We start from the raw sequence: 25,506 nt of genomic DNA, 5'->3' as shown, positions 1-25,506 counted from the left end.
GACTTTGACTTCTATAAACAATCACTATCGACTGAGTTCATTCCTGATATGAAGTAGTACCATGTGCTTTTTCTTCCAACTGTAAACTTAAATTTGCACATTTTGGCAAATCAATTTCAATCAGATCGAGCTGATGGCATCATCAGCGCCTGATCCGGATATCTTAAAAAACTTGGCACAAAATGGGTAACTCAGATTATGTTGCGTCTCTCAAATGGCCGTGATGAGAAACAAATTGGCATAAATGTATTAACCTTAACCCATTAAGACCGGTAAAAGCATCTGTGTCATTTTAGATTTTAGCTATATATATCAACTTAAAATTTACAGAAAACTCTTAGGATTTAGAAGGCATTTTGTTGCTCCATATTTTCACGTTTTTCATCAATTTACTGCAATAATCGTATGGTATTCCTTGCTGATAATCATATCGATACAGAAGCTACCATATGGATACGGCAGAACACACAGAATGCTGTGTGTGACGCGAAAACAAAAAGAAAATCTGCATTTTTCTGCCTGACAGTGACGCTATCTAACTATTCATTTACCGAATGTCTGTCTGTCCGTCTGATGTCTGTCTATTCTGATGTCATAGTACGTCACAGACTGGCCTGGACATGGAAGACCAATATGGGCATAAAAGAGAGCCAGACAGACAGGGCCATATAAGGAGATGACTGACGTCTGACATCATAGATGTGTGATGTCAGACAGTGGTGCTTTGGTAGCTGGACACCGTACCATGGCGTGTGTTTTTCTTTTTTTGTGTGTGTGTACCGGTACTTTAGCTGTTTTTTTAATTTGACATTTGAGATTTTTCACCCGACAGAGATGATAATTATGTAGAATCGGCCTCAGGAATTATTTTATGCTTTAACTATTGAAAAATAGCAGATATACAAGCTCACAGCACGGCACAGAGTGCTGCGCTGAGAGCTTGTATATCTGCTTGTAGATCTGCTATTTTTGAAAAATCATGAAATGTTTTGCAAATCTTTGAATATATCTTTTTAACATTTGTAACTCAAATATTTGCTTCAGGGTGGTCCCTGGAACAAAATATTTTGAGATGGGGGTCCGTGGCCAAGTACATGTCATTTTGGGGGTTCTTGACATGAAAAAGTTTGAGAACCCCTAGAAGAAGGACATTTATAGAATCGGGTAAAAAAATGTCAATACTTTTTCAACCTTTCCATATTTCACGTTTTCAAAGATTTCCCAGATTTTTCAAAAATGGCAGATCTACAAGCTCACAGCGCGGCACAGAGACTAGTGCCACTATTTTTTAATATCTGAAGCATAAAATAACGATTAAAGTAATGTGTTCCCGGTCTTTAATGGGTTAAATCAACCTGAGGAGTGTGTGTAATGATGTGTTGCATGGCCGAAGATTCTCCACAGTGGTTCAATATCAGCTCAAGGTGAACTCCTCTGCTAGTTCGGCCGCTTCCTCCTCCTCCTCCTCCTCGCCGACGGGGACGTTGTAGTGGCGGTCGTCCTCCGTCACCAGGCACACGGAGGGCCAGTCGTCCTTGTGGTCGTCGGGGTAGTACGTGAGGAACTCCTCCGTGTCGGCCATGTACAGTCTGTAAACTTGAATGGTGCACTGCAGCGCGTAGCCCAGCAGAAACATCTCCACCTGCCACAAGGAAAGGAAGCAGTCACGTACGGTGTTAATTTCAACAGCATTTTTTTGTCCATTCTCTCTCCGAAACCGAACTTTTCGTCGGAAAGGACCGGTTCAACTACAAAAACGACATCACTTGGAATTTCTGAAAACCATTACCCCGAATTAGGGCTCGGAAAGCTGAAAGTCGGAAACTCTCCGACGAAAGGTTTGGTTTAGGAGAGAGTATGGACTGGCCTTTAGTCATAGTCTTTTTAATACAATTTCATTTAGTTTTAGTCACCTGAAAGGTTTTAGTCGACTAAATATCACAAGATTTTAGTCGACTAAATGTACAGTTGATTTGGTTGATTTTTTTATTTATTTTTTTGCAGGCCTTGATGGCGTTGTAATGGCTGATTTTACACTTGGTTAAATGCTGAAAATAGTCTATCTACAGTACAAACTCACAGTCGCAGCGTGTATAACAAGGTAAAACATTTAAAAAAAAATGTACATCCCATGACTCAGCTGAGTGGTGCCACCCCCCTAATTATATAGTGTTCTACAGATTTTCTTTCTTACTAATAAGGCACTCAGTGTGTACTCCCTGAATTAGGCCTGTGGCTGTAAAGGCCCGTACGCACTACACAACTTGTTTTTTAGAGATGGGATTTATGGGTCTTTGAAGGGGGCTGGATCTTGGGTATCCGTCCCTTTCAAAGAGCCGTTCAAATTAAGACTCTCATTTGTATATTTATATATTTTAAAAAAAGGGTGGTGGTCTTGGCACGTTCATTTCTATGTCTTCTCCCCAACCGACTGTAGCCAAGACCTAGCCTAGCTGGAGCTAGACTTCATCCCCACACATGTTAAAACCTATGGTTAAAACATGGAGGGGATACGCAGTTACTAGTTAGCTGCATGGTATATAGGCTGGCCCCAGGCTAGCCAAGACCACCCCAGTAAGTGGACCTTGGCTTATTTGCTTGTGATTGTGTCTGGTCTGATTGTGTGGTATTGATTCAGTTTGGGAAGTCACAACGTCAAATGTAGCTAACACATTGGCTGGCACATTGCCACCTCTGTGTCTGGGGCAAACATGGACTAGTTATTGTGTCAAGTCAAACCCAACGTGCCAGGGAACATTCCATGAAAATGAGATGACACCAGAAAAAAGGTTCTTTTGAGAGCAAATTGCAAAATAGGTTTAAAGTAGTTTAAACTAAGACCCCCTTTATTTATGCACCCAAAGGCCCTTCATGAATTACTGTATTTTATGATAGGCATACACGGGTTGACACTAAGGTCTCAGAGGCACTTGCCCGTTGGGAAAGTACAGGTCATGTTCTACTTGCCCTCAGGTCTTGGCCATATATACTGTATGTATATCTGCCATTTTTCTATACCAGTGAAACGGGAGAATTGCAAACAATAACACATGCAGTGCACTGTAGCCTAATCACTCTCAAAGCCGGACAATTAGGTGTCCGGCCAGAGGTTGCACTGGGCGGAGGATAGCAGGGTCAAAAACCGGACTGTCCAGCTAAAAACTGGATGGCCACCCTACTGGTAGGTGAGTCAGTTGGATACAACAGCATTGAAAACATTAAGTAGGAGAAATAATTTGGTACAATGACTAAATTGTTTAAAAAAAAAGGTAAAAAGCAACAACAAAAAATTGGGGGGAAAGTAATAAACATTACCTACAGCACTTGCGTGGGGGGACCCAGTTTCTTATCCCTGGTACATGAAAGTCACTGAGGCATCTTTAAGTGGCTAATGTGTATATTTTCTCCAGGCAAAGTGACGCTTTACTGACAACAAACCCTGTGATTATCACCCCAATCTGGGAGGAGCCGTTAGTTGTGTGTTTTCATTCCTGTGTAAACGGTGTTCTGTCCTGCAGTGCTGCTGCACGAGGAAACCCTCGCTAGAGGTGTAAACAACACGCTGCAACGTATATACTGTACTGTATACATTGAGACAAAACATGTTGACGACTGCGTAGCCGTAGTAAAAAGCTGTAGTAAAAGAGCCACCCGTGGCTATGGCATTCAGTTCAAAGTGAACCCATTAAAACCGGGAAAACATAGATTTTTGTTATATATACTGTATAGCAACGTTTTTGGAGCGGTGAAAGCGCTCCCAATAGACAGGTATGTCCGTGGGTATGTGGCTGGCTGGCTGGCTGGCTGGGTGGGTGGCTGGCTGGCCCTGTCCGTAGTCTGGCAATACCTTGAGTGGCCACACACAACACACTAGTTAAAGGAGGGGCGCTGTTTTGTGCAGGCCAGGCACACTCACCACTCACTCACAGGCACAGTTTACACTCACTCACTCACTCACTTATGGTACAGCTGCTCAAATTCACCGCTCCACTTCGAACCGAGGTTTGATTTTCAGATGTGAACACTTTCTCTCACGTCTCAAACACAAGTAATAAGTATAAGTAGGAAGAGAAAGGGCTGTTTGTACACAATAATTAGTGATGATAAAAAAGGCCATTATGACTGCCTGTAGCATCGCCTATCGCTGCTTCTCGTACATGCTGTAAAAGCTTTTTTGGAGCGGTGAAAGCGCTCCCAATAGACAGGTATGTCCGTGGGTATGTGGGTGGCTGGGTGGCTGGCCGTGTCCGTAGCCTGGCAATACCTTGAGTGGCCACACACAACACACTAGTTAAAGGAGGGGCGCTGTTTTGTGCAGGCCAGGCACACTCACCACTCACTCACAGGCACAGTTTACAGTTTACAGTTTAGGCATTTAGCAACACACACAGGGTATAGCTGCTCAGATTCACCGCTCCACTTCGAACCGAGGTTTGATTTTTCAGAAAACTTTGCATTTTGAACATTGGTTTAGAACCGTGGTTCTCAAAAATAGCACAAGCTCGCAGCCCACATTTTTGAAACAATGTTGAAAAATCTTCTCTTATGGGGCTCCCAAGCTAAAAACATTTCCAGTCAGCACAAGACATTTTCACATGGCCAAATACCTACGTAACATTTGGGGGGGGGGGGGGGGGTCTTTGACACGGAAAAAGGTTCAAGAAGTAACTGATTTAAAGGGCATTTTTGTTGAATCAGCCACAACACAGGAGCGTGTCGATATTTCGACATAACATTTGTTCGACGCTGGTGAATGCTAACCTGGTGAATGCTAACCACTATGCCTAAATCTAACCCAACCCCTTACCATAACATCAGTAAAACTATGCCTAAACCTAACCCTAAAACCTAACCCTAACCCTTAGTCGAAATAATGACAAGTAGAAATAGCGAGAATTGCCCCCACATCACATGGTGTTTTTACCTGCTCCAGCCCTCCGCTGAAGCCCACGTGGCTGAGGTGGTTGGACAGGAAGGCGCGGGGCGACTCGGAGGAGTCGCGGGCAAACAGCAGCCAGCAGAACACGGGCACGTCGCCCCCGCCCTGCATGGCGCCGTGCAGCTCCACGGCACGCCACAGCATCAGCAGCTTGAGCGCCTCCAGCAGGCCCAGCTCCTCCTCGCCGCCCTGGAACACCCGCTCGCACAGCCGCTGGCGCTCCGCCGCACTGGAGCAGCCCACCGCCGCCTGCCACTGTGTGGACAAAGATAAAAGAGAGACTAGATATCAGAGCAGTGTTTTTTTTTTTACCCTGATGTCAATGTCCATTATTCGTTCTGCATTCGAGCCGCGGACCACCGTTTTATGAGACTTAGGGCCGATTCATACTCCACTTTTAGAGCCCAAATTATTTCGGTTCGGGGAGTCACAAAATCTCGGTGGCACCGAACAGCCAAATTAATGACGGTACCCGCCACCCCCGAACCCCTGAATGACGTCATATTGTAGTTTAGACAGAGCCGAACCGAAAATAAATTCGGCTCTAAAAGTGGAGTATGAATCTGCCCTTAGCCTCTCAGACTCCAACATTTAGGATATTTTGTTGTCGTTGGATAAGGTTTTGTACACAATTCCATGCTTTTGACGTTGGTACCATAGGAGAGATAACAGGCAAACGTTGACCAAGATAACAACACGCACGTCTTTGAAAAAGAAGTGTACAATAAATACCAGAATTCCTGACAATCTTCAAATGGTAACGAGAGCCAATAAAACATCACCTGGGGGCTCCACGTCGTTATGGTATGAAGGTTATGATGTGTGTGTCTTAAACTTGTTTCCTTGAACCTGAGGGTTCCTACCATATATGTTACCCCTCCGGGGTACCATTAGACACACAGAAAGCCATACGGGAGGAGCATGGCAGGACATGTGCTGTCAACATATGTTAGCACTCAAGCCAAGATGCCATCAACATAAGATGGTACTCACGCCTAAAACAATGCAGGTGAACGTCTTTGGTGAACATGGATGCCTTGGCCTAATAATACAGTGGTTTAGGCATGCAATATATCGTCGCTGACGGGCAGAAACCAACTATCTCTGTTATCAGCGCTATTGAACACCCTTTACATCTCTGTGTGGGTTTTACAAATATTGAACCAATGAAAAGTATTAAAAAGCACTTCTGACTAAACCTCCTAACTCCATTGGATCCTCAAACTGTCGTTCAAACCACCTACCTCCTACTCTGTTTTCTTGTTGGTTTTGTTTTTTCTCCACATTAACACTAATGGTGCCGTTGATGCGTTATGAAAGGGTTAATCCATGACGCCGTTGACGAGGCACCTCGTCACACTTACTGTAAATACAGTAAAAACTGTTATGACTTACTGTACGTCTCTGCTGTCCATAGCGCATCTGTCATGGCCACGGTTTGTTTACTACACACATTGGGCTTGCACTGAAATCACTAATGCACTAATCCTCCATAGAAATCAATTGATCTTCCCATAAAGAGACTTCATTTACTCAAAAAAAAAAAGATTTTGATCCCAAGGCTGGCATGTTTTGAGCTAAATCTGCACACTTTCATGTCAACACACTGTCCCGACGTGACTAGATGTTGAAAGTTGAAAAAAAGTAAAGTGAAAAAAATTGAGCGCAAAAACCCAGCCCGGCCCTTCAAAATAAGGCCTATGGAGGAAGCGGCACGGAAGCAAGGAAAATTCATCCCTTCAAAGTAAGAGGCAGCAAAAGTGTTTTAATGGTAAAAAAAAAACTCCACTTGAGCTGTATTTGAGAAAAGTAAAGTGAAGTCAAATATCTGACAATGTATAAAGTCACCATACCAACTTTGATGAGGCATACAGTGTTGGATGAATATAGGCAGGAAGTACCCTGTTTCGGAGGAGTTCCATGTAGTATTTGAGCTGCTGGGTGGCATCTCCTGTCCCGTCCACCTGCCGGCACTCTCCAGGAAACGTCCACTGGCTCACCAGGCCGTCCCTGGCTTCCAGCTCCTTGGGCAGCTGGGAACACAAAGCCATTACACAATACATGATAAATACAGGTTCATGGGTTAGCATGGATTGGATGAACGCAACAAAAAAATAAATCTGACAAAAGTGTATGTACGGCCAAGTCCTATTATGGGATTTGTGAATCAGTGTGAAAGGAGGCCCCCCCCTCGTCTAGCGCTGCACTATTAACACAATATGTAAAATGTTGATGTTTTAGTAATATTGTATTGTTCAAAGGCTTTAACCTTCGCTTTTATGAAATATCCGAGACCACTAGGGTTTTGTGGAAGATGCTTCTAAACATAATATTGCTAGTTTGACCACTTCATTTGCTCTAATCTTAAAAAAAGAAAAGAAAAGAAAAAGAAGAAAAGAAAAAGAACGCAAATAGCCTATCTACAAACTGTCAATGCGTCACAGACAGAAAATATCCTATCTACAAACTTGTAGCTATTGAGCTTGTAGATAGGCTATTTTCGGTTATTTTTTACGCTATTTTTGTAGGTTGAAGATAGGCTGTCTTTGTAGATAGGCTATTTTTGCTGTGCAACATTAGGGTGGATCTTAAATGACCTTTTTCTGATTTTCTTGAGTCTCACCCCCCAATTATGTTCCAATGTACAAAAAACTGCTTTGGTTAAAATTTGGTTGCATTTCAAGCATATTTAGAGGTAGCTCAATCAAGTCAAAGATTGTACATTTTATTGGTCAAAATCGAATTGCACTGCAGGCACATTTAAGTTATACATTACACATTATTCTTATACTAAGCACAGAAATGATATTTTTTAAGCTTACAAATCTAAACACAAATCTGATTACATGTTTGTCATATGTCAAACCAGAATTAATGTATTGTAGGTAATAGCAAAGCAAAGAATGACAATTTGCAATTTTTCATTTAACGTGCACAATGACATGTCTTTATTGCACACTCTTCAATCATACTCACAACACACAACAAGTACACAGCCCCACTTCCTTGTTTACCCCCAAAACCCCCGAAAGTCACTGCAGTATAGCAATTCAGTAGTTACTGATCAATTAAAGTTTGTTTACGGCTATCGGGATACTTGTGCCGATAGTCCTGCACAATTTGCAGCAAGTATTGGAGTTGGGACTCATCTTTAGTAATGAGACCACAATATTCTTGTATTAGGTCAACCCCACACTCTGCATGATCATTAACAACATTCATCGCCTTCACTACAGCCAGAGCTTCTTGGTAGTCCTCCCTGGGCTCCCACTCAAAGCACCTTGGAAAAAATCTTCAATGTTCTTCCTTGCAATTGTTCCAATGTCAACAGTAATTCTCTTCATATGCCCCTGTTCACCATAAGTGATTGGAAAACTTTTGAGAAGCAGCTTTAGACACCTCAGCATTTATTGATGAACTCGCTGCTCGAGGTATCCGGTTCAGAGCTCCAGGAGCTACCCATCATGCCCGTTGGATGGCAAAGGTTATTTATTGTATGAAGATCTGGATGTTTCATGGCCAATTCAAACTGACCTTCAGGGAAGAAAAAGCATGCATGGATTTGTGCATTTTTGCAGTTTGCAATTATGTGAAGGCATGGATGATGGCACCTGTTGCTGTCAGCGCTCCACTAAATTACTTGGCAGCTGTTAAAATCGTTGCTGGAATATTCATCAATAAATCCTGAAGTGTCTAAAGCTGCTTCTCAAAAGTGTTCCAATCACTTATGGTATTTTGCTCCAGAGATTGTCGGACTTGCATTGTTTGACAGTCAAGTGAGCGCGCAAACGAAGAGGCTGATGGTGAGAGCCATGAAAGATGGAAATGAAGATCATGAACTGAGAATTACTGTTGACCTTGGAACAATTGCAAGGAAGAACATTGAAGTGCTTTTCAAAATGATGGATCTCCCAGATGACTTCCTTGACGTTGATCCCGATGAGTGGGAGCCCAGGGTAGACTACAGTACCAAGAAGCTCTGGCTGTAGTGAAGGCAATGAATGTTGTCAATGATCATGCAGAGTGTGGGGTTGACCTAATACAAGAATATTGAGGTCTCATTACTAAAGATGAGTCCCAACTCCAATACTTGCTGCAAATTGTGCAGAACCATCGGCACAAGTATCCCGATAGCCGTAAACAAACTTTAATTGATCAGTAACTACTGAATTGCTATACTGCAGTGACTTTCGGGGTTTTTGGGGGTAAACAAGGAAGTGGGGCTGTGTACTTGTTGTGTGTTGTGAGTATGATTGAAGAGTGTGCAATAAAGACATGTCATTGTGCATGTTAAATGAAAAATAGCAATTGTCATTCTTTGCTTTGCTATTTCCTACAATACATTAATTCTGGTTTGACATATGACAAACATGTAATCAGATTTGTGTTTAGATTTGTAAGCTTAAAAATTATAATTTCTGTGCTTAGTATAAGAATAATGTGTAATGTATAACTTAAATGTGCCTGCAGTGCAATTCGATTTTGACCAATAAAATGTACAATCTTTGACTTGATTGAGCTACCTCTAAATATGCTTGAAATTCAACCAAATTTTAACCAAAGCATTTTTTTGTACATTGGAACATAATTGGGGGGTGAGACTCAAGAAAATCTAAAAAAGGTCATTTAAGATCCACCCTATGCAACATGCTTCCAGAAGACATGCTGACTTCTATGGAATCCAAATGAGTGAAATCAGTCTTTAATCCAGGGGTTCGGTTATTACACTGGCCTGGGGCGAAGCCCTGAGAAAAAGGAGAGAGAAAACATAGGAGAAGACTTGACAAGACAACAAGAAACTCAGGGGTGTATTTTGATTGTCTTAAGTACCAGCTCTTATGCCTTAACTTAAAGGCCTGTCCATACTGTCTCCGACCACCAAACTTTTCGTCTGAGAGTTCCGACTTTCCGACGTGCAGCTTTCCGAACTTTAATTCAGGGTAATGCTTTTCAGAAGATGCGAGTGACGTCATTCTGTAGTTGAACCGGTCCTTTCCGACGAAAAGTTCGGTGGTTGGAGACAGTATGTACAGGCCTTTAACTTTTTAGCTGCCATTTTAAACATAGCTGAACTGCCTAACTGCCAAATTGTCCTTACCTTTTAACGTGGGCACGTGCGCGCATCGCGCACGATCTGTGCATGTAACATGTACCAGCGTTGTAGACTGGACCACAGCTTTCGAAAAAAACAATCCCATTGGAAAAAGAAATATCCGTTGTCAGGCTGTATCTGCCACTGTTTACAGAAAAACTCATGTAAAAGGCCGAGCTGTGCGCTATGGTCCTGCGAGGGCACGTCGTGCACATAGCAGACGATATGTGCGCAGATCATATGCCAGGCGGGTAAAAGAATCGCTTCCAAATAAAATATTCAGCGTAAAAAAATACCATGTTATTGCCGTGCAGGCAGCTTCCTTGTTTACAATGGAAACCTATGGGAGCGGAGCTATGATTGGGCCTTAGACCGGATACAGAAACCTAGATCCGGTCAAAACCGGAAATGCGGCAGGATACAGTTAGGAGGCGGGCCTAAAGAGTCTGAATCAACGGTAAACAGCAATCATACTTTTAATTGTTTCATAATGATTAAAGCTAATTACATTTCCAGGATCTACGGGCATGGCAGGGCGGTACAGCGGAAAATCTCCGGTTTCGGCGGTGATAGCAGAAAATGAGTTACAGTATTTTCTGGACTATAAGGCGCACCTGACCGGTCTATTTTCAAACTGTTTTCATATATAAGGCGCACCTGACTATAAGGCGCACATAATAGACGCTACCGTTGCGTTATGCATCCAACAGATGGAGCTGTGCTAAAGGGAATGTCAATGTATGATCCATATATAAGGCGCACTGGACTATAAGCCGCACTGTCGTTTTTTGAGAAAATTAAAGGCTTTTAAGTGCGCCTTATAGTCCGGAAAATACGGGTAAGTTAAGGCATAAGAGCTGGTACTTAAGACAATCAAAATAGAGCCCTCAGTCACAGTCTGTCAGTCATTCACAACAGGAGGGAGTAGAAACTAAACACACACACACACACACACACACACACACACACACACACACACACACACACACACACACACACACACACACACACACACACACACACACACACACACACACACAAAACAAAAGAGAAGAGAAAGGTGAACCCAGGAGTCCTTTACAGTGAAAAGGTGATTCTTTAGCATGTGTAATATAAAATGTAATGTTGTCCAATCTGCATGCTAGAGAGTGTTGTACAATAAAGTCCTACACTTGGGTTGGTTGTATTTTGTCTCCCTGCTCTTCTATTGAGACGGTTAGATCACATCAAAGACACAGGATCTGACACCAACTTTGACCTGATGGTCAATGTTGAATTCATCCCCTGAGCAAGCAGGCAGGCTCTATTAGCTCAATGGTTAAAATGTCAGCTCTTAGTCTTGCGCAGGAAACCGGGTTCAAATGCAGGGTATAAGAGGAAAGTTACATTGTGCTTGCTTTAAGACCTTTCAACCTGTCGTCCCTATTTTGGACACATACACATACAGGCAAACATCTTTTATAGGCGAAAAGCTTGTAGATCGGCTATTTCTTCATTTCCAATTAATACCGATTCTAAAAATGCCTTTGAAATCCTGACCTAAGTTTTCTGAAAAACATTCAAATATCTATTCAAAAACTAGAAATACTGTTCTCGCTTTCAGCGAGCCCACAATTACAAAAAAAAGCATGCTGGTATATACTGTACATAGCAATAACTACCCCAAAAGGGGTTCCCGGATTGACAGGATTGACGAACCCCAAAAGGGGTTCCCAGCCTAAATGGGTTAAACAACCAAGTTGAAACAATCCCTGTCTGTGTAAATATCTATACGTACCATGATAAAGTCTTCCTGCTGCAGCCATGCAGGCAGCTGGGTGCTGTTGGAGAGCACCTGGAACAGAGTGGCTCGCAGGGCGCAGTAGTTGTCTCCTCTCACTCTCCTCAGGCTGCCGAACCGATGAGACATCTCCTTATAACCCTGGAGGATGAAAAGAAAGTACCACAACGAGTTGAATTTGGAGCGCTTTGTTCTTCCACTGAAAAGTTAATCATCTCTTCGGGGCAGCCTACTGATCCTTCCCCACCAACACTTTCATGAGAATCTAAAAAGAGAAATGCCTGGGCACACCAGACTGAGGAAGACGCAACGTCAGACCCAATTGAGTGCTCCAGTATAGACTACTGACGTCACTCGCTTATCCCCTGGGTCACAGAAGTAATTTCTCTATGGAGAAAACATTGGGTCATCTTAGAATTGTCTCATGTAAGAATTGTGGTCCAAAAATAAACAAGTTGTCCCAGCAATATTGTCAGGGAGGAGACTCTATATGGTTCACTCATATTTGATATCGTCAGTTTCTGCTGAAAGTTGTATTAATTCGGCAGCGCCAACGTTAGGGTTTTCTCCCCGTCAACTTATATCAACCAAGCTCATTTCTTTATTGTTGGAACACAGTTATTATTTGACACGATATCAATCACAGCTATGGGAAATTGGAATACGGAGAAAGGAAAAAATAATAATTAAAAAAAACATAACCAAGGTAGGATTCATCAATTATGTTAGAATTCGGTGCTCTATTTTTCCCATCAATCTCTGTTGGTGGAGATAAAAAACACTGAAAGTTGAGGAACGAGTTCATTTGCGCTGGTAATATTTTAAAAACGCCCAGAACAAAACAGGCTTATAAAACTTAACAACGTGCAACGTGGAACAACAACCAGCCACAACCTGAAAAACACAGCTTGCCATTGCCATATCCACTGACCTTTCTAATCAGAGTGCTTTTGGCAGTATTTCCTTTCCACTCTCTCTCGCTATAGGACAGAATATCCACGGCCGGAGCCAAGCTGCATCTGTCCTCCACCTTTGGAACTACGTGAAAAAAAAGTAAGAGAATATAATTGATGGAACAAAAGGACTATTGTGTGTGTATTCCACACCTCAGGAAAAAAGTACCACAAATGTGCATTCCGTGTTACACAAATAGCTGTCGTTGCAGTTGTTTATGATTTACTAACGTGTGATTTCGAACAGAGGCACGGGTTCCGTCGTTTTTACTTGTGCCGGGGGAAGCTCCTCGGCTCCACGATACAGGTCTTCATCACTGCAAGGAAAACAATGGTTTTAAATACAGTGACACACACTGTTCCATACTTATGTATACCAGTAAGACTCCCTAATCGGGAGATAAGCGACCGTTGGTCGCTTATCTCCACAAATATCACAACCTCCACCTCTCACGTCATACGGGCAGCCATAGTTACACCTGGAATGTTGAATCTCCATATATGGAGATAACCTACGCATCACACAAAGTCTGACCTCACCAGCCCATACTTGGGCATGGACGACTTATATCTCCATATACGGAGATGGCCATATATGGAGATACGATGACATCACAGAGTCCACAGCTGATGATGTGGCGTGATGTCATACAATACACAAACAAGCCCTATATAAAGGGGCAATTCTCACCAGGGAAGAGAGCATTGCCTGGAATGTTGAATCTCCATATATGGAGATAACCTACGCATCACACAAAGTCTGACCTCACCAGCCCATACTTGGGCATGGACGACTTATATCTCCATATACGGAGATGGCCATATATGGAGATACGATGACATCACAGAGTCCACAGCTGATGATGTGGCGTGATGTCATACAATACACAAACAAGCCCTATATAAAGGGGCAATTCTCACAGTTGGTTGCTAGGGTAAAACCATGGTTGCTAAGGTGGTTGCTAACGTACACTAACAGACCAGCAACAACAGACTGTTGCCACAGCAACGTACACAAAGGTTTGTGTATACATGTGGTGTGATGTCATACTGATGCGGAGATATGAGCAGGGCAAAGGTGTGACGTGTGACCGACCGACGGACGGCCGGTGGAGGTTTTGATACTAAACTGCGACCTACGGTCGCAATTAACCCGTTATGGGGCAGGAACCCCTTTTGATGTTTTTACCCTTCAGGACGTGAAGTGAACCTCTTTTGGGGTTCTTGTTGCTATGTACAGTATATAGCAGCATAATGTTTTAGTAATTATTGAATGAATATTTTAAGTTTTTCAGAAAACTTAGGTCATGATTTAGAAGGCGTTTTTTCCTAAATGGGTTAATCCAGTGGTTTTCAAACTTTTTCACATCAAGGTCCATTATTTATTATTCAGCATTTTAGCCACGGACCACCATTTGATGAGATTTAGTCTCTCAGACCCAAAACGTAGAATATTTTATCATCGTCAGATAAGATTTTGTCCACAATTCCATGCTGTGTTGATGTGGTACCATAGGAGAGATAACAGGCGCCAATATTGATGGAAATAACAATTCTTCTACATTCCATAATTGCATAGACTTCTTGTAAATTAAGTAAGGCAGGTGTTTAACAATAACTTAAATCTTGAGATTGTAAAACGGGACTTTACACTCTCAAGAGTTAAATATCTATAAGGGTCCATGTGGTTAGCAACTCTCCATCATCTAGCTGGGGACCACCTGGAAACCCCTCAAGGACCACCGGTTGAGAACCACCGTTATATATACTTTTGATTAATGAAATGTATGTCTAAATGACACTGACTACTTTGACCACACCAAATAGTGACATTCAAAATGTTTAAGAAGGTCAATCTGTTACATTGACCGGTTCATTCACTCACATATGGTAATTCAAAGGTCATGATCGGTCATTACTATATGTATTTTTCTTTCGAAAAGTAGTAATTTATTTATATGCCAAATTACCCCATGTAGTCGCTGTCAATGCTGACCCCTCCTGGTTGGTCTTGGGGAGGGCGTAGACCAGGGGTGTAAAAGACCAAAGTCTGGACTGGTTGTCTAAACCTAAGTCAAGACCTGCTGTGATAGTGTGTCCAAGCAGGAATTAAGCAGAGATGTCCCTTAGCAGTAGAGGGGAAGGAGAGTCACTGGGAAGGAATCTGTGAGTATCTGGGTTGTAAGGCCCCGGGTTCATACAGAGGGCGACGAGTTCTCTCCTAGCGGGAGCCGAACTGGTCAAAGTCTTGAAGGTCAGGTCTTACTCATCTAACTCTGAGATTCCCTCGCTTTTTATATCGTTGGCTACGGTGCTTGTGTCAACCCGGTGATGTCGCTATGAGTCATATTCATACACGGAGTCCCAAATACTTGAATAGGTCAATTATCTCCATATTTGGGGTGCCAGGCCTTCTGAACACGGTCTAACTTGCGGTGGTATGTCCGTTGCGACTACGGCTGGCAACTATGATATGAAAGCCTTATTTTTTCTGGCCAAGGACCCCTTAGCTGAGTCAGAGATGAAGCAGGGACCCCCAACCCCCACAAGATATTGTATAAAACTATGTTGCAGATTAAGACCGGGAACGCATCTCTGTCACTTAACCACTTAAACCATTGTTTTTTTATACTTTGGCTATTCAAAAATAGCAGACATACAAGCTCACAGCGCGGCACTGCAAGCTTGTAGATCTGCATTTTTTTTTAAATCATGAACATTTGTGCAAATCTTTGAAATTCTTTTAAAGCGAAACATCTAACTCAAATCTTTGCTTCTGGGGGTTTCCTGGAACAAAATATTTTGAGATGGGGGTCCGCGGTCAAATACTTCATAATTCTAATTCCTTGACATTAAAAACTTTGAGCACCACATATAAAGAAACCTAAGTCTTTCAGAAAACCATTAGGATTTAGAAGACATTCTTAGGTATTTTTCAGGTCTCAATGGATCAAATTACGCACAAACCTGTTCCCAACTCCCTCCTCCTCGCCGAAGTCGTCTTGCTGTGTGACGAGCACCACCGGCACCTGGGAAGAGGTGACGGACGCCAGTTTCTCTGTTTCTCCATTCAGACCCAGCACCTCTCCCTCCTCTGTGTCAGCCTCAGAGGAGGCGTGTTGTGTCTTCTTCCCCGTTGCCTCCACCTTGTCCTTGGACGCGTCACCGTCTTCTTCTGCTCCTTTTGGCACAATGTCCTCCTCAGCTGTGTCCTCCTGCACAACGATGTCTAAGCAGGCGACCTCCTTCAAGCTGACGGATGAAGTGCTTAGAAGATCTAGACTCGCATCCTGGTGGGAGTTCAGACTGGAGACGAAATGAATGACGCTTGTATTAGATTCATGTAAATCGTGTTGAGTCTTATATTGTTCAAATCTGAGAAACATCGTGGTCAAGTCAAGTCAAATGTACAGGGTTCCCACACATGTCCTTTTCCATAACTTTTCCAAATATTTTACCCCATTTCCAGGCCCATAGCAATATAGTGCAATAGTGAGTCTCTTGCTACAGCCTTCGAGCGAAGGTGTCACGTGACAAAAAGAACAAGAATCACAGTGCAACGTGTTGTTGGCATGTAGATGTATTGTTTTTGTCACGTGACGTCCTATAGCCTACATGTTGTTAATGTTGTTTTGGGACATGTTTTTCTTTTTTTTATGAACAGAATCAACAGCCAAAAACTAATTTCTAAAATATCTGATTAATTCCAAACCTTTTACAGGCCTGGAAAACAGTTTTCTTCTCATTTCAAAATATTTCCAGGAATAAACTATGTATTATGGCCAAAATACGCTGTATTTCATATTTAAAAATGAGTAACAAAATGTGTGGAAATAGATGATCTACATGCTCACAACGTGTCGCATCCCGACGCGTTGTGAGCTTTCCACAAGGCCTAAAAGCCACACAATTAAATGGTTAATCAAGATTATTTATATGACAATTAAGTGAGTTACAGTAATCGTTTGAATAATCGTGACAGCCCTACAAATATACAATTTTGAGGAAAAAAACAACAACATACTCTGCTGTCACACTTAAATCTGCCCCAGGAGGGATGAAGCAAACATAACACACAGCATATTTGTGTATACAAACGGTGAGTAAGCATAACAGCTCAGGCCCTGTTCTACCTCAGTACAGTAGGAACTGTTTGGAGACACAAACATCACATACCACAATTTCTGTCATGCAAAATATTCCAGGAAAATGTTTGACAAACCCCTGCATAGCATACCCTTTTACCCACAATGTTTTCACACCCCCTAGAGGCCATTATATAGTAGACTAGAGCCAAAACATATGGAAGGTAAGGTTGAAAACAAGTTTTAATGGCCTCCCCTGGTTTTTCGTCACACTAAGATACGGTGATGTTAGAAGTACTTGCGTGTTTTTACTCAAGTAGAGGTGTCAATAGTGCAATATAGAATTACTCTGTTACAAGTACAAGTCTGTTACAAGTACAAGTTGTGAGCATGTAGATCTGCTATTTTCTGTCACCACACACACACACACACACACACACACACACACACACACACACACACACACACACACACACACACACATACAATGTATGTTAGAGAGGCAGGGGCTGAAATTTATAAAAGGGCATTTTGGTGAAAATATCTAAAATAGCAGACCTCCAAGCACACAACGCGTCGCAGTGCGGCGCGTTGTGAGCTTGGAGGTCGGTTATTTTCGGTAATTGATACCACACTGAACTAAGCATTATCAAGTGAATACTGGAGATACTGGCGTAACAGCATGGATTTCTACATAAAGAGGGCAATCTTTCAACATAACATGCTGCATCCAAGTTCAGGGGAGTTTGGACAAGGCAATTCTCTTGAATGCTGCCTTCAGGTATGGCATGGAAAGAGGGCGTTTTCATTTCTTTCACCATAGTAAAAACTGCATTCATGGTCTGGAGAGGGCACTTGACTTTTTACAGGCGGATAAAAGGGCAGGGGTTCAAGCCCCCTTTGATGTCTATGTGCGCGCGCGCGCGCACACACACACACACACACACACACACACACACACACACACACACACACACACACACACACACTGTGTTTGTATATGAGCGGGGGGAGAAGTCAACATTAGCCTACTACCAGCGTCCGGTGCTTCCAGCCGATTACATAGCCGCCATTAGCCGGTAAAAACAGCCAGAGCACGGGGGGAGAAAGCTACAAAACCTTGCATAGCCAGGCTTACTCATCTGCCCCTCGCCCCCCAACAATGGATGACAATTAGTACAGTAAGTACAGTAAATTAATTTGATTGGCTAATTGCCTTCCCACAATGATTGGTTGAAAACAACCTCACACTAAAAGTTGAACCCGGCTCACCTCTCACTGGCTATGGGAGGGGGACTCGTGGTCACCGAATCCCCAACGGACCGGGTGGGGATGTGCTCCGAGTCTGGACCGTTTTCATGGAGGCCTCCTGTGGAATCTGCCTCTGGAGATGGTTCAGGAATAAGAATATTGCGGCTTATTGTGTCGTCGGGCCGGTCTCCTTGTGTTCTTCTGACAGGCTTTCATTCTCTGGAACAACCTCCTCCTTTGTCACAGCACTGAAGAGGACACAAGAAGGAGATTATTGTGATCAAAGAAATTTCGATTTACGATATTATCGCGATAATCAAAATATCCCCAACATCCATTATCCAGGGGCAGAACATTGTTGTGAGCTTGTAGATCTGCAATTCTTTGGCAAAAAGATTTGGTAGAGAGTGAAAAAGACAAATACGTACGTTATTTCCAGGTCAGTTTCTAACAATTATAACGGGTAATTAAATGGTACCGGATATGCAGCTCTGCAAATTCACAGTGAATTAACCCCAGTGCATGATGGAGAATAATTTCACGATCAATTAAAATCTCCACGATACGATTATTGTGAGTGTTTCTTTAATCACCATAAACGATAATAACATTTATCGTCCCATCCTTAAAAGGAAACACGGTACTGCAGGGACTCTCCACTCCACGAGGTTCTCCACTTTTTGAGAGGTGCAAACCGTTCCTACATCTGTCTTTGTCTGTATGCATGTATGTCCGTCCTGCAAAGCTGGGCTTTTAACACACAGGATGCTTATCCCGACTAAAGTCGGGATTTCAAATCCGACCGTTGAGTGCTTTTCCTATTGTGCTTTTCCTATTGTAAACCGTAGCATGCGGTCTATGCACTGATGAAAAAACTCCAATTCCCATAATCCTTCGGGAGATGTAGGCATCCGGAAATGTAAACCTCTGTTTACTGCAATGGATTGCTGTTAAGGAAAAGGAAACTAGCCCTTCTCTACGGACCATAACAAAAGCACAGATGACAGCAGTTGTAATCTTTCTCTTCTGGGTGAAAGAAAATACGCCCATAGTGACCGAGCGGAAGTAATCAGAGATGCGTTAATGAGATTAACTCTGCGCTTCCGCACTGCTCACTTCACTTCTTTTTGTTTTTGGGGGACGGCATGCATTTTCAAATTATTGTGCACCCCCAAAAAGCCATGTGTGGAATGCAGGATACCACTAAGCTACGTGAATATGTTACACATTTGATTGACAGGAAGAAAATAGGCTAGAGGGTTATATTTTGTCGAAATCCGGGAATGAAACCACAGAGACAATGGTCAGAACAAATTGGCAGTCAAACAAACGATTCTCCGCCAACCACACGCACGCACGCGCGCGCGCACGCACGCACACACACAAAAAGAGTAAACACACCAAAGAGTAACTTTGCTGATGGCACATGCTCGCCACAGTGCCACTACAGTACAAAGTTCCATTATGCCACGTTCCAGTCAGTGTTCATTTTGACAGCACATTATTATTTAGTTTAGTCTGTCATAGTCTTTTGAATAAAACTTAATTTTGTTTTAGTTAAGTTATCCACTTACCATTTTAGTTTCGTTTTTACATTTGTTGACAAAATCGTCAATACATTTAGTCATAGTTTTAGTTAGTTAGTTTTTATTTAGTTTTCTTCAGTGAAAAAAGGTAGCCAACCAACATTTTTGGTAATAATCTTAGTCGATTAAATGAACACTGGTGCCAGGGGAGACTGACACAATGCAGCCTGGTAAGCCCATATTCTGTGGAATGTACTGGGTTCGCAGACCTATGGTTGAGAAGATAACCACTGTCCTAATGCACAAAACACATACACACTATGCTTGTGATTGCACACACGGGTTCACATATTGTCCTTTTTGCATCTCCTCAACGTCTCGCTTCATCGTAATCAGGGTGGGGGAAATGATGCCGGCTGACTCCAACCTAGTGTTTTGGAATATTTTGGGTATGGTGGTTAGATCTGCACTACCCTTCTCAATGCAACACACAGTAATGTCATCTAACATATAATTTTCCGAATGTCTGTCCGTCCGTCTGTCTGAGTGTCCGTCTGTAACAGCGTTTCTCCTCAGTGGCTGGAGCAATTGATCTGAAATCGCATCACCATCAGCATATGAACACACCTGACATAACTGTGAAGCCCGTTTGTCACTTTCACAAATCGTATGCTGTATAATAGCATTTTTATGGTGTATCTATATCTATTTAGCCTACAGTACCTTTTGTGACCACACATGTTAAGGGAGGGGCGCTGTTGTTCAGGCCATGCACAATCACACACAAACCCACACACACACACACACACACACACACACACACACACACACACACACACACACACACACACACGGGGGGGGGGGGGAGTGTGTGTGTGTGCAGGCGGGCGGGCGGGTGGGGGGGGGGGTTCTGGCCCTGTTACAGATGTTGTCCAAAATCATGCAGATCGGTACACAGTATCTCTGTAGCCGTTAAATGGAACGGGTATTTCTTACATTGATGCTCCTATATTAGCATGCAAGCACCAGTTAAAGTTACTTTCCATCCCTCATATACTGTGTGAACAGTGCACATCCCATAATCCACACACTGCACATCATTTCGGAGCTCATATCTTTGAACGGGTAAGGGCTAGTTTAAACAAATTAAAGAAACATCTTATGGATTATATCTGTATTTGTAAATCTCACTAACCTGAGTTAAAGGGATATTTCAAACTTTCAAACATGCTTGAGGTAATTCCAGCTTCTTCTCTGCTTTTTTTTTCTGGATGTAATTTTTTTTAGTGAATAGTTGGTGAATGTGGATTTAAAGAAACAATTAGATAACATTAAGTATGACATCAAAGCAGTGTTGATTTTGACAGCAAATCTTTATGTAGTTTTAGTCTTCTGAATACAATTCCATTTAGTTTTAGTCATTAAAAAAAAATATATATATATATAAATTATATTATATTATATTATATATACACATAAAATATATGTTTTAGTTTTATTCTAGTTTTAGCTGACAAAATATCATGCGATTTTAGTCGACTAAATCTACAGGCCTTGATGGTGTCGTAATGCCCGATTGATTCTGGACCCTGAAAATAGCAGATCTACAAGCTGATCTACAAGATGTTCCGAGCGCGACACCCATCCGCAACCATGCATAAAATGACTTACTAGAACTCTTCTCCACTAGTCCCTCCCTAACATTTAGTCTAGTTTTTATTTATTGACGAAATTGTCACTATATTTAGTCATGGTTTCGGTGTGCAGCTTAGTTTTTAAAATTATACTATCACTGACAAAGCCAGTGACAGTGGCTGCTGCTTGCCATTGTCATAATTATGCAGTGGTGTAAAGTAACTAAGTAAATTTACTAAAGTACTGTACAGTACAATTTTGAGGTATTATTTACTTTACTTGAGTGTTTCCAATTCTCAGTACTTTTTGTTTTCTACACCACTACATCTCTCAAAATATTGTACTTTTCTCCAGTACAATTATATGAATACTTTAATTACTAGTTACTTAGTTTGAAGACTTTGATTATTATGGCAAAGCAGACATAACCCACTTCAGCCCTATATACATTTTGGTCATTTGACTTTTGACGCATTGTGAGCTTGTAGATCTGCTATTTTCTAAAGATTTTTATACATTTGACATTTGTGAAATGGCACAGTCTGCATACGAGTACTTTCTACTTTTGTACATTAAGTACATTTTGATACCAATACTTTTGTACTTTTAATCAAGTCAATTTTGAATTCTGGACTTTTTTTGTAAGGGTGCCCTCACACCAAAGTACCTATGAGAGTGGAATCCACGTTCCGCCAATGCATTTCAATGAGAGTGAAGTGGTTTCATGCCAGCAGAGGATTTCTGCAAAAACGCTCCCTTAAAGGGTGCCCTCACACCAAAATACCTATGAGAGTGGAATCTGCTTTCCGCCAATGCATTTCAATGATAAGGGAGCGTTTTTTGCAGAAATCCTCTGCTGGCATGAAACCGCTTCACTCTCATTGAAATGCATTGGCGGAACGCGGATTCCACTCTCATAGGTATTTTGGTGTAATGGCACCCTAACAGAGTATTTTGCAGTACTGATACTTTTACTAAAGTAAAACATTTGAGCACTTTTTCCACCGCTGGTCATATAAGACTCACCGGCCTGGGGAGGCAGAGCAGGGGGAGGAGATTGAGTCGGGAACACTTTGGGCGAGGTTTGTCTCTTCTCTGACCTCCTCCTCCTCCTGGCTGGACACAGGCCTAGGGGGAGAGGACGCTCGGCCACAAGCCTCCGTGGGGATCTGAGGAGCATCTGCTGTAGATGACCCTCCATCACGGCGAGGCGAAGAATCCCCGGAGGGAAGGCCAACGGCGTGAGCAGGCGACGAGGAGCTGTCGTCTATATGTTCGTCATCACTGCCATCGGGTGCCGCTTCTTCTGGTGCTGCGACAGGCTCCGTCTGTACGTCCGCCCCCATGCTAGGACTGTGTCACCATTATAACATTTAAGTTGAGGATTCATTGTCACATGAATAGTTGCGATTTAATCGTGTTTTTTGGCATTGGACATTGGAACATATGAATACAAATGTAATTTCTGTTTCATAATCACAGTCACACAGGGGAGACATGACAAATAACATAACCTTAATGTAAGATACAGTATTTTCTGGACTATAAGGCGCACCTGACTATAAGGCGCACTGTCAATGAATGGTCTATTTTCAAACTGTTTTCATATATAAGGCGCACCTGACTATAAGGCGCACATAATAGACGCTACCGTTGCGTTATGCATCCAACAGATGGAGCTGTGCTAAAGGGAATGTCAATGTCAATGAATGATCCATATATAAGGCGCACTGGACTATAAGGCGCACTGTAGTTTTTTGAGAAAATTAAAGGCTTTTAAGTGCGCCTTATAGTCCGGAAAATACGGTACAAAGAATTTACGGACATATTTCATAATAATGTCATACTAAAAATAAGATCTAAGATCTAAAAAATAAGAAAGTAAGATCTGCAATTACTGCTATTTTTGGAAAATGCATGAACATTTTTCACCATGGAAACGATTATGATGACGATTACGCAAAATAATGTAATAATGATGTAATAATTGTGACAGGCCTACCTTAGGGAAGGGATTTCAGGGCCACTGAGGGACACTGCCTCCTCTGCCTCTTGTGGGACACTTGTTTCGGGGATCGTGTCCTGTTGCACCGCGGCGGACAGTTCCTCCGGGTTTACGGGCTTCGCTCCAACAGCACTTACGTGCGATTCCGTGGCTGCCTCCTCCTGTTCTTCGGGCGGAGCGTCTTCCGTCTGCGAGGGTTCCAAAGTGCATATCAGACGTTCGGCGGTTTCCTGTGTGTCGTTGTCTGATGCTGTGTTGGCTGCGTTTTCTTTTATTTGGGCACCGTCGTTGGCGGTGTCGTCGCGCTCCTCCGCGGGTTGAGATCCATTGTGAGTAGTGGGTCCATTGGCTTGGGGACTCTGCTTCACCTGCACCGTAACAAGGACCTTTCCTTCCTCCTTGATCTCAGCCTCATCGTTTATTTTCCTGAACAAACATGACAGACAGCATCATGGGTGTTATTATTATATAATAATACAATGTTGATCTGTAGATTTATTGATATATAATTTACAAAATATTACCGGTTTCAATATCTAACTATTAATTTACGGAAAATGTCTGTCCGCATGCTGACATCACTGATATTAAACAGTGTCCCCGCCATGGTAACAGCCGCATGCTGAAACAATGCCCAAATAATGTCTGTCTGACATAATGAAACAAGTGACCACATTTGGAGATGACTGACATCACTACAGTGCCCAAATTTGGAGATGACTGGCCTGGACACGGAACACCATAAAAGAGAGCCAGACAGACAGAGATAAGAGATCTCCATATAATGTATGGGCATGAAAGGGACACAGACAGACAGACGGATACAATGGCGAATGGGTATTGCACAACTGGACGTCAATGATGACTATTCTGCCCAACGGGCACCGGCCTGGGTTCTCCAACATTACTTCTGAGACTCCTCAGGGACACTCAATCCCTCATATACTGTGTACAGGACTAGTATAGTTTAACTGCCCATATTCACAGCAAGGAGACAGTGTAAGAAAGGGCGTACCTAGAGAAGTACCGATACATATTTTTCCTTCCCGACATTGATTCCGATACCCATAACTTGTGCATCTGTTGATACAGAGTACCTACCGATCCGACACCAGTGTGAAATTTAAACAAATCTAGGACAGTGGTTCTCAAAGTGGGGTCCAGGGACCCTCTGGGTTCCTTGAGGGGGTTCCAAATGGACCCTTACAGGTCTGTAACACTGAGAGTTATGAGAGTAAATCAAGGGTCTTCATTCAACAGGGGGTCCGGGACTCCTAGGGGGTCCTCAGACATACTACAGGGGGTCCTCCAAATCTCTGTGATAGAATTTTTCATATTAACCTCTTCAATCCTAGCGTCCATATCCTGACAACATTAGCCAAGAATAGCAAATCTACAAGCTCACAACGCCTCGCTCAGCGAGGCGTTGTGAGCTTGTAGATCGGCTATTTTCGGCAAAGACATTTGGCGTAGAGGGGGAAAAAGAGCGGACTAAGTACAGTGAAATGTCAAGTTAAGTATTGACGGTTCAAGTGGTTAAATACATATCTGAAAACACAAACTGACATGAATTCAAAATACAGTGACAATTGTGCTGTCAAACAATGAAACGATATGGAATCTATGAAGAGGTTGTGGGGGTCCCTGCTTCATCTCTCTCTCAGTCTCAACTAAGGGGTCCTTGGCCTGAAAACGTTGAAGACCCCTGGGGTAAATAAATGAGAGCTTGCCTCTCAACTGATGTCTCTAGCATAAATACATAACTGTGAAGATGATGATGGTGATGATGATTCATCTTACCTTTGATCGGCATCTGCCTCGGGACTGTCTTGAAATGCACCCACCACACCTCCCGACTCCGCCGCGGGCACTGCAGCCTTGGTGGCATCCTGCAGCAGGCCACTTGTCTCTTCCACGTTGTCACAGGGGTTAGAAGCAGTGCAGCAGCAGCAGTTCCCCATCTGCTCCCTCCTCCCGCTCTACTACCCAAGGCAGACCGCGGGGACAGCAGCAGGCCACGCTTCTGACCTCTGGGGTTGAGAAATTGTAAAAGCTCTCTGACTGACCCTAGTCTGATGAGTAGTAATTTATAAATATTTCAACAGTCCATGGTGAATTGCATCATACAGCTGGTGCTAAAGCAGGGAATATGTTCATACATTTGGAATGTGTCCAACACAATAGGGGGGGGGGGGGGGGGGGGGGTGTATGAATATGAAACATCTCTGTATTATGTGTTA

At 42.7% G+C, this 25,506-nt stretch overlaps 1 protein-coding gene across 1 annotated transcript; it reads right to left on the bottom strand.

The window, feature by feature from the left end:
* Positions 1–997: 997 nt before the first annotated feature.
* Positions 998–25,227, bottom strand: LOC308306738 (uncharacterized protein; the record flags this gene model as incomplete). Its single annotated transcript, XM_080751784.1, has 11 exons — positions 998–1,642; positions 4,925–5,194; positions 6,841–6,972; positions 11,809–11,952; positions 12,743–12,849; positions 12,996–13,081; positions 15,732–16,070; positions 18,122–18,301; positions 22,288–22,614; positions 23,264–23,692; positions 25,067–25,227. The coding sequence occupies 11 exons, from the start codon at positions 25,225–25,227 to the stop codon at positions 1,415–1,417; spliced, it is 2,403 nt and encodes an 800-aa protein (XP_080607910.1). The 3' UTR covers positions 998–1,414.
* Between the last annotated feature and the right edge of the window lie 279 nt (positions 25,228–25,506).

This window comes from Nannobrachium achirus, assembly GCF_963921795.1.
Source record: "Nannobrachium achirus genome assembly, chromosome: 21".
NCBI lineage: Eukaryota > Metazoa > Chordata > Actinopteri > Myctophiformes > Myctophidae > Nannobrachium > Nannobrachium achirus.
The sequence above is the reverse complement of the archived record's forward strand: the minus strand, read 5'-3'. Positions and strand labels throughout refer to the sequence as shown.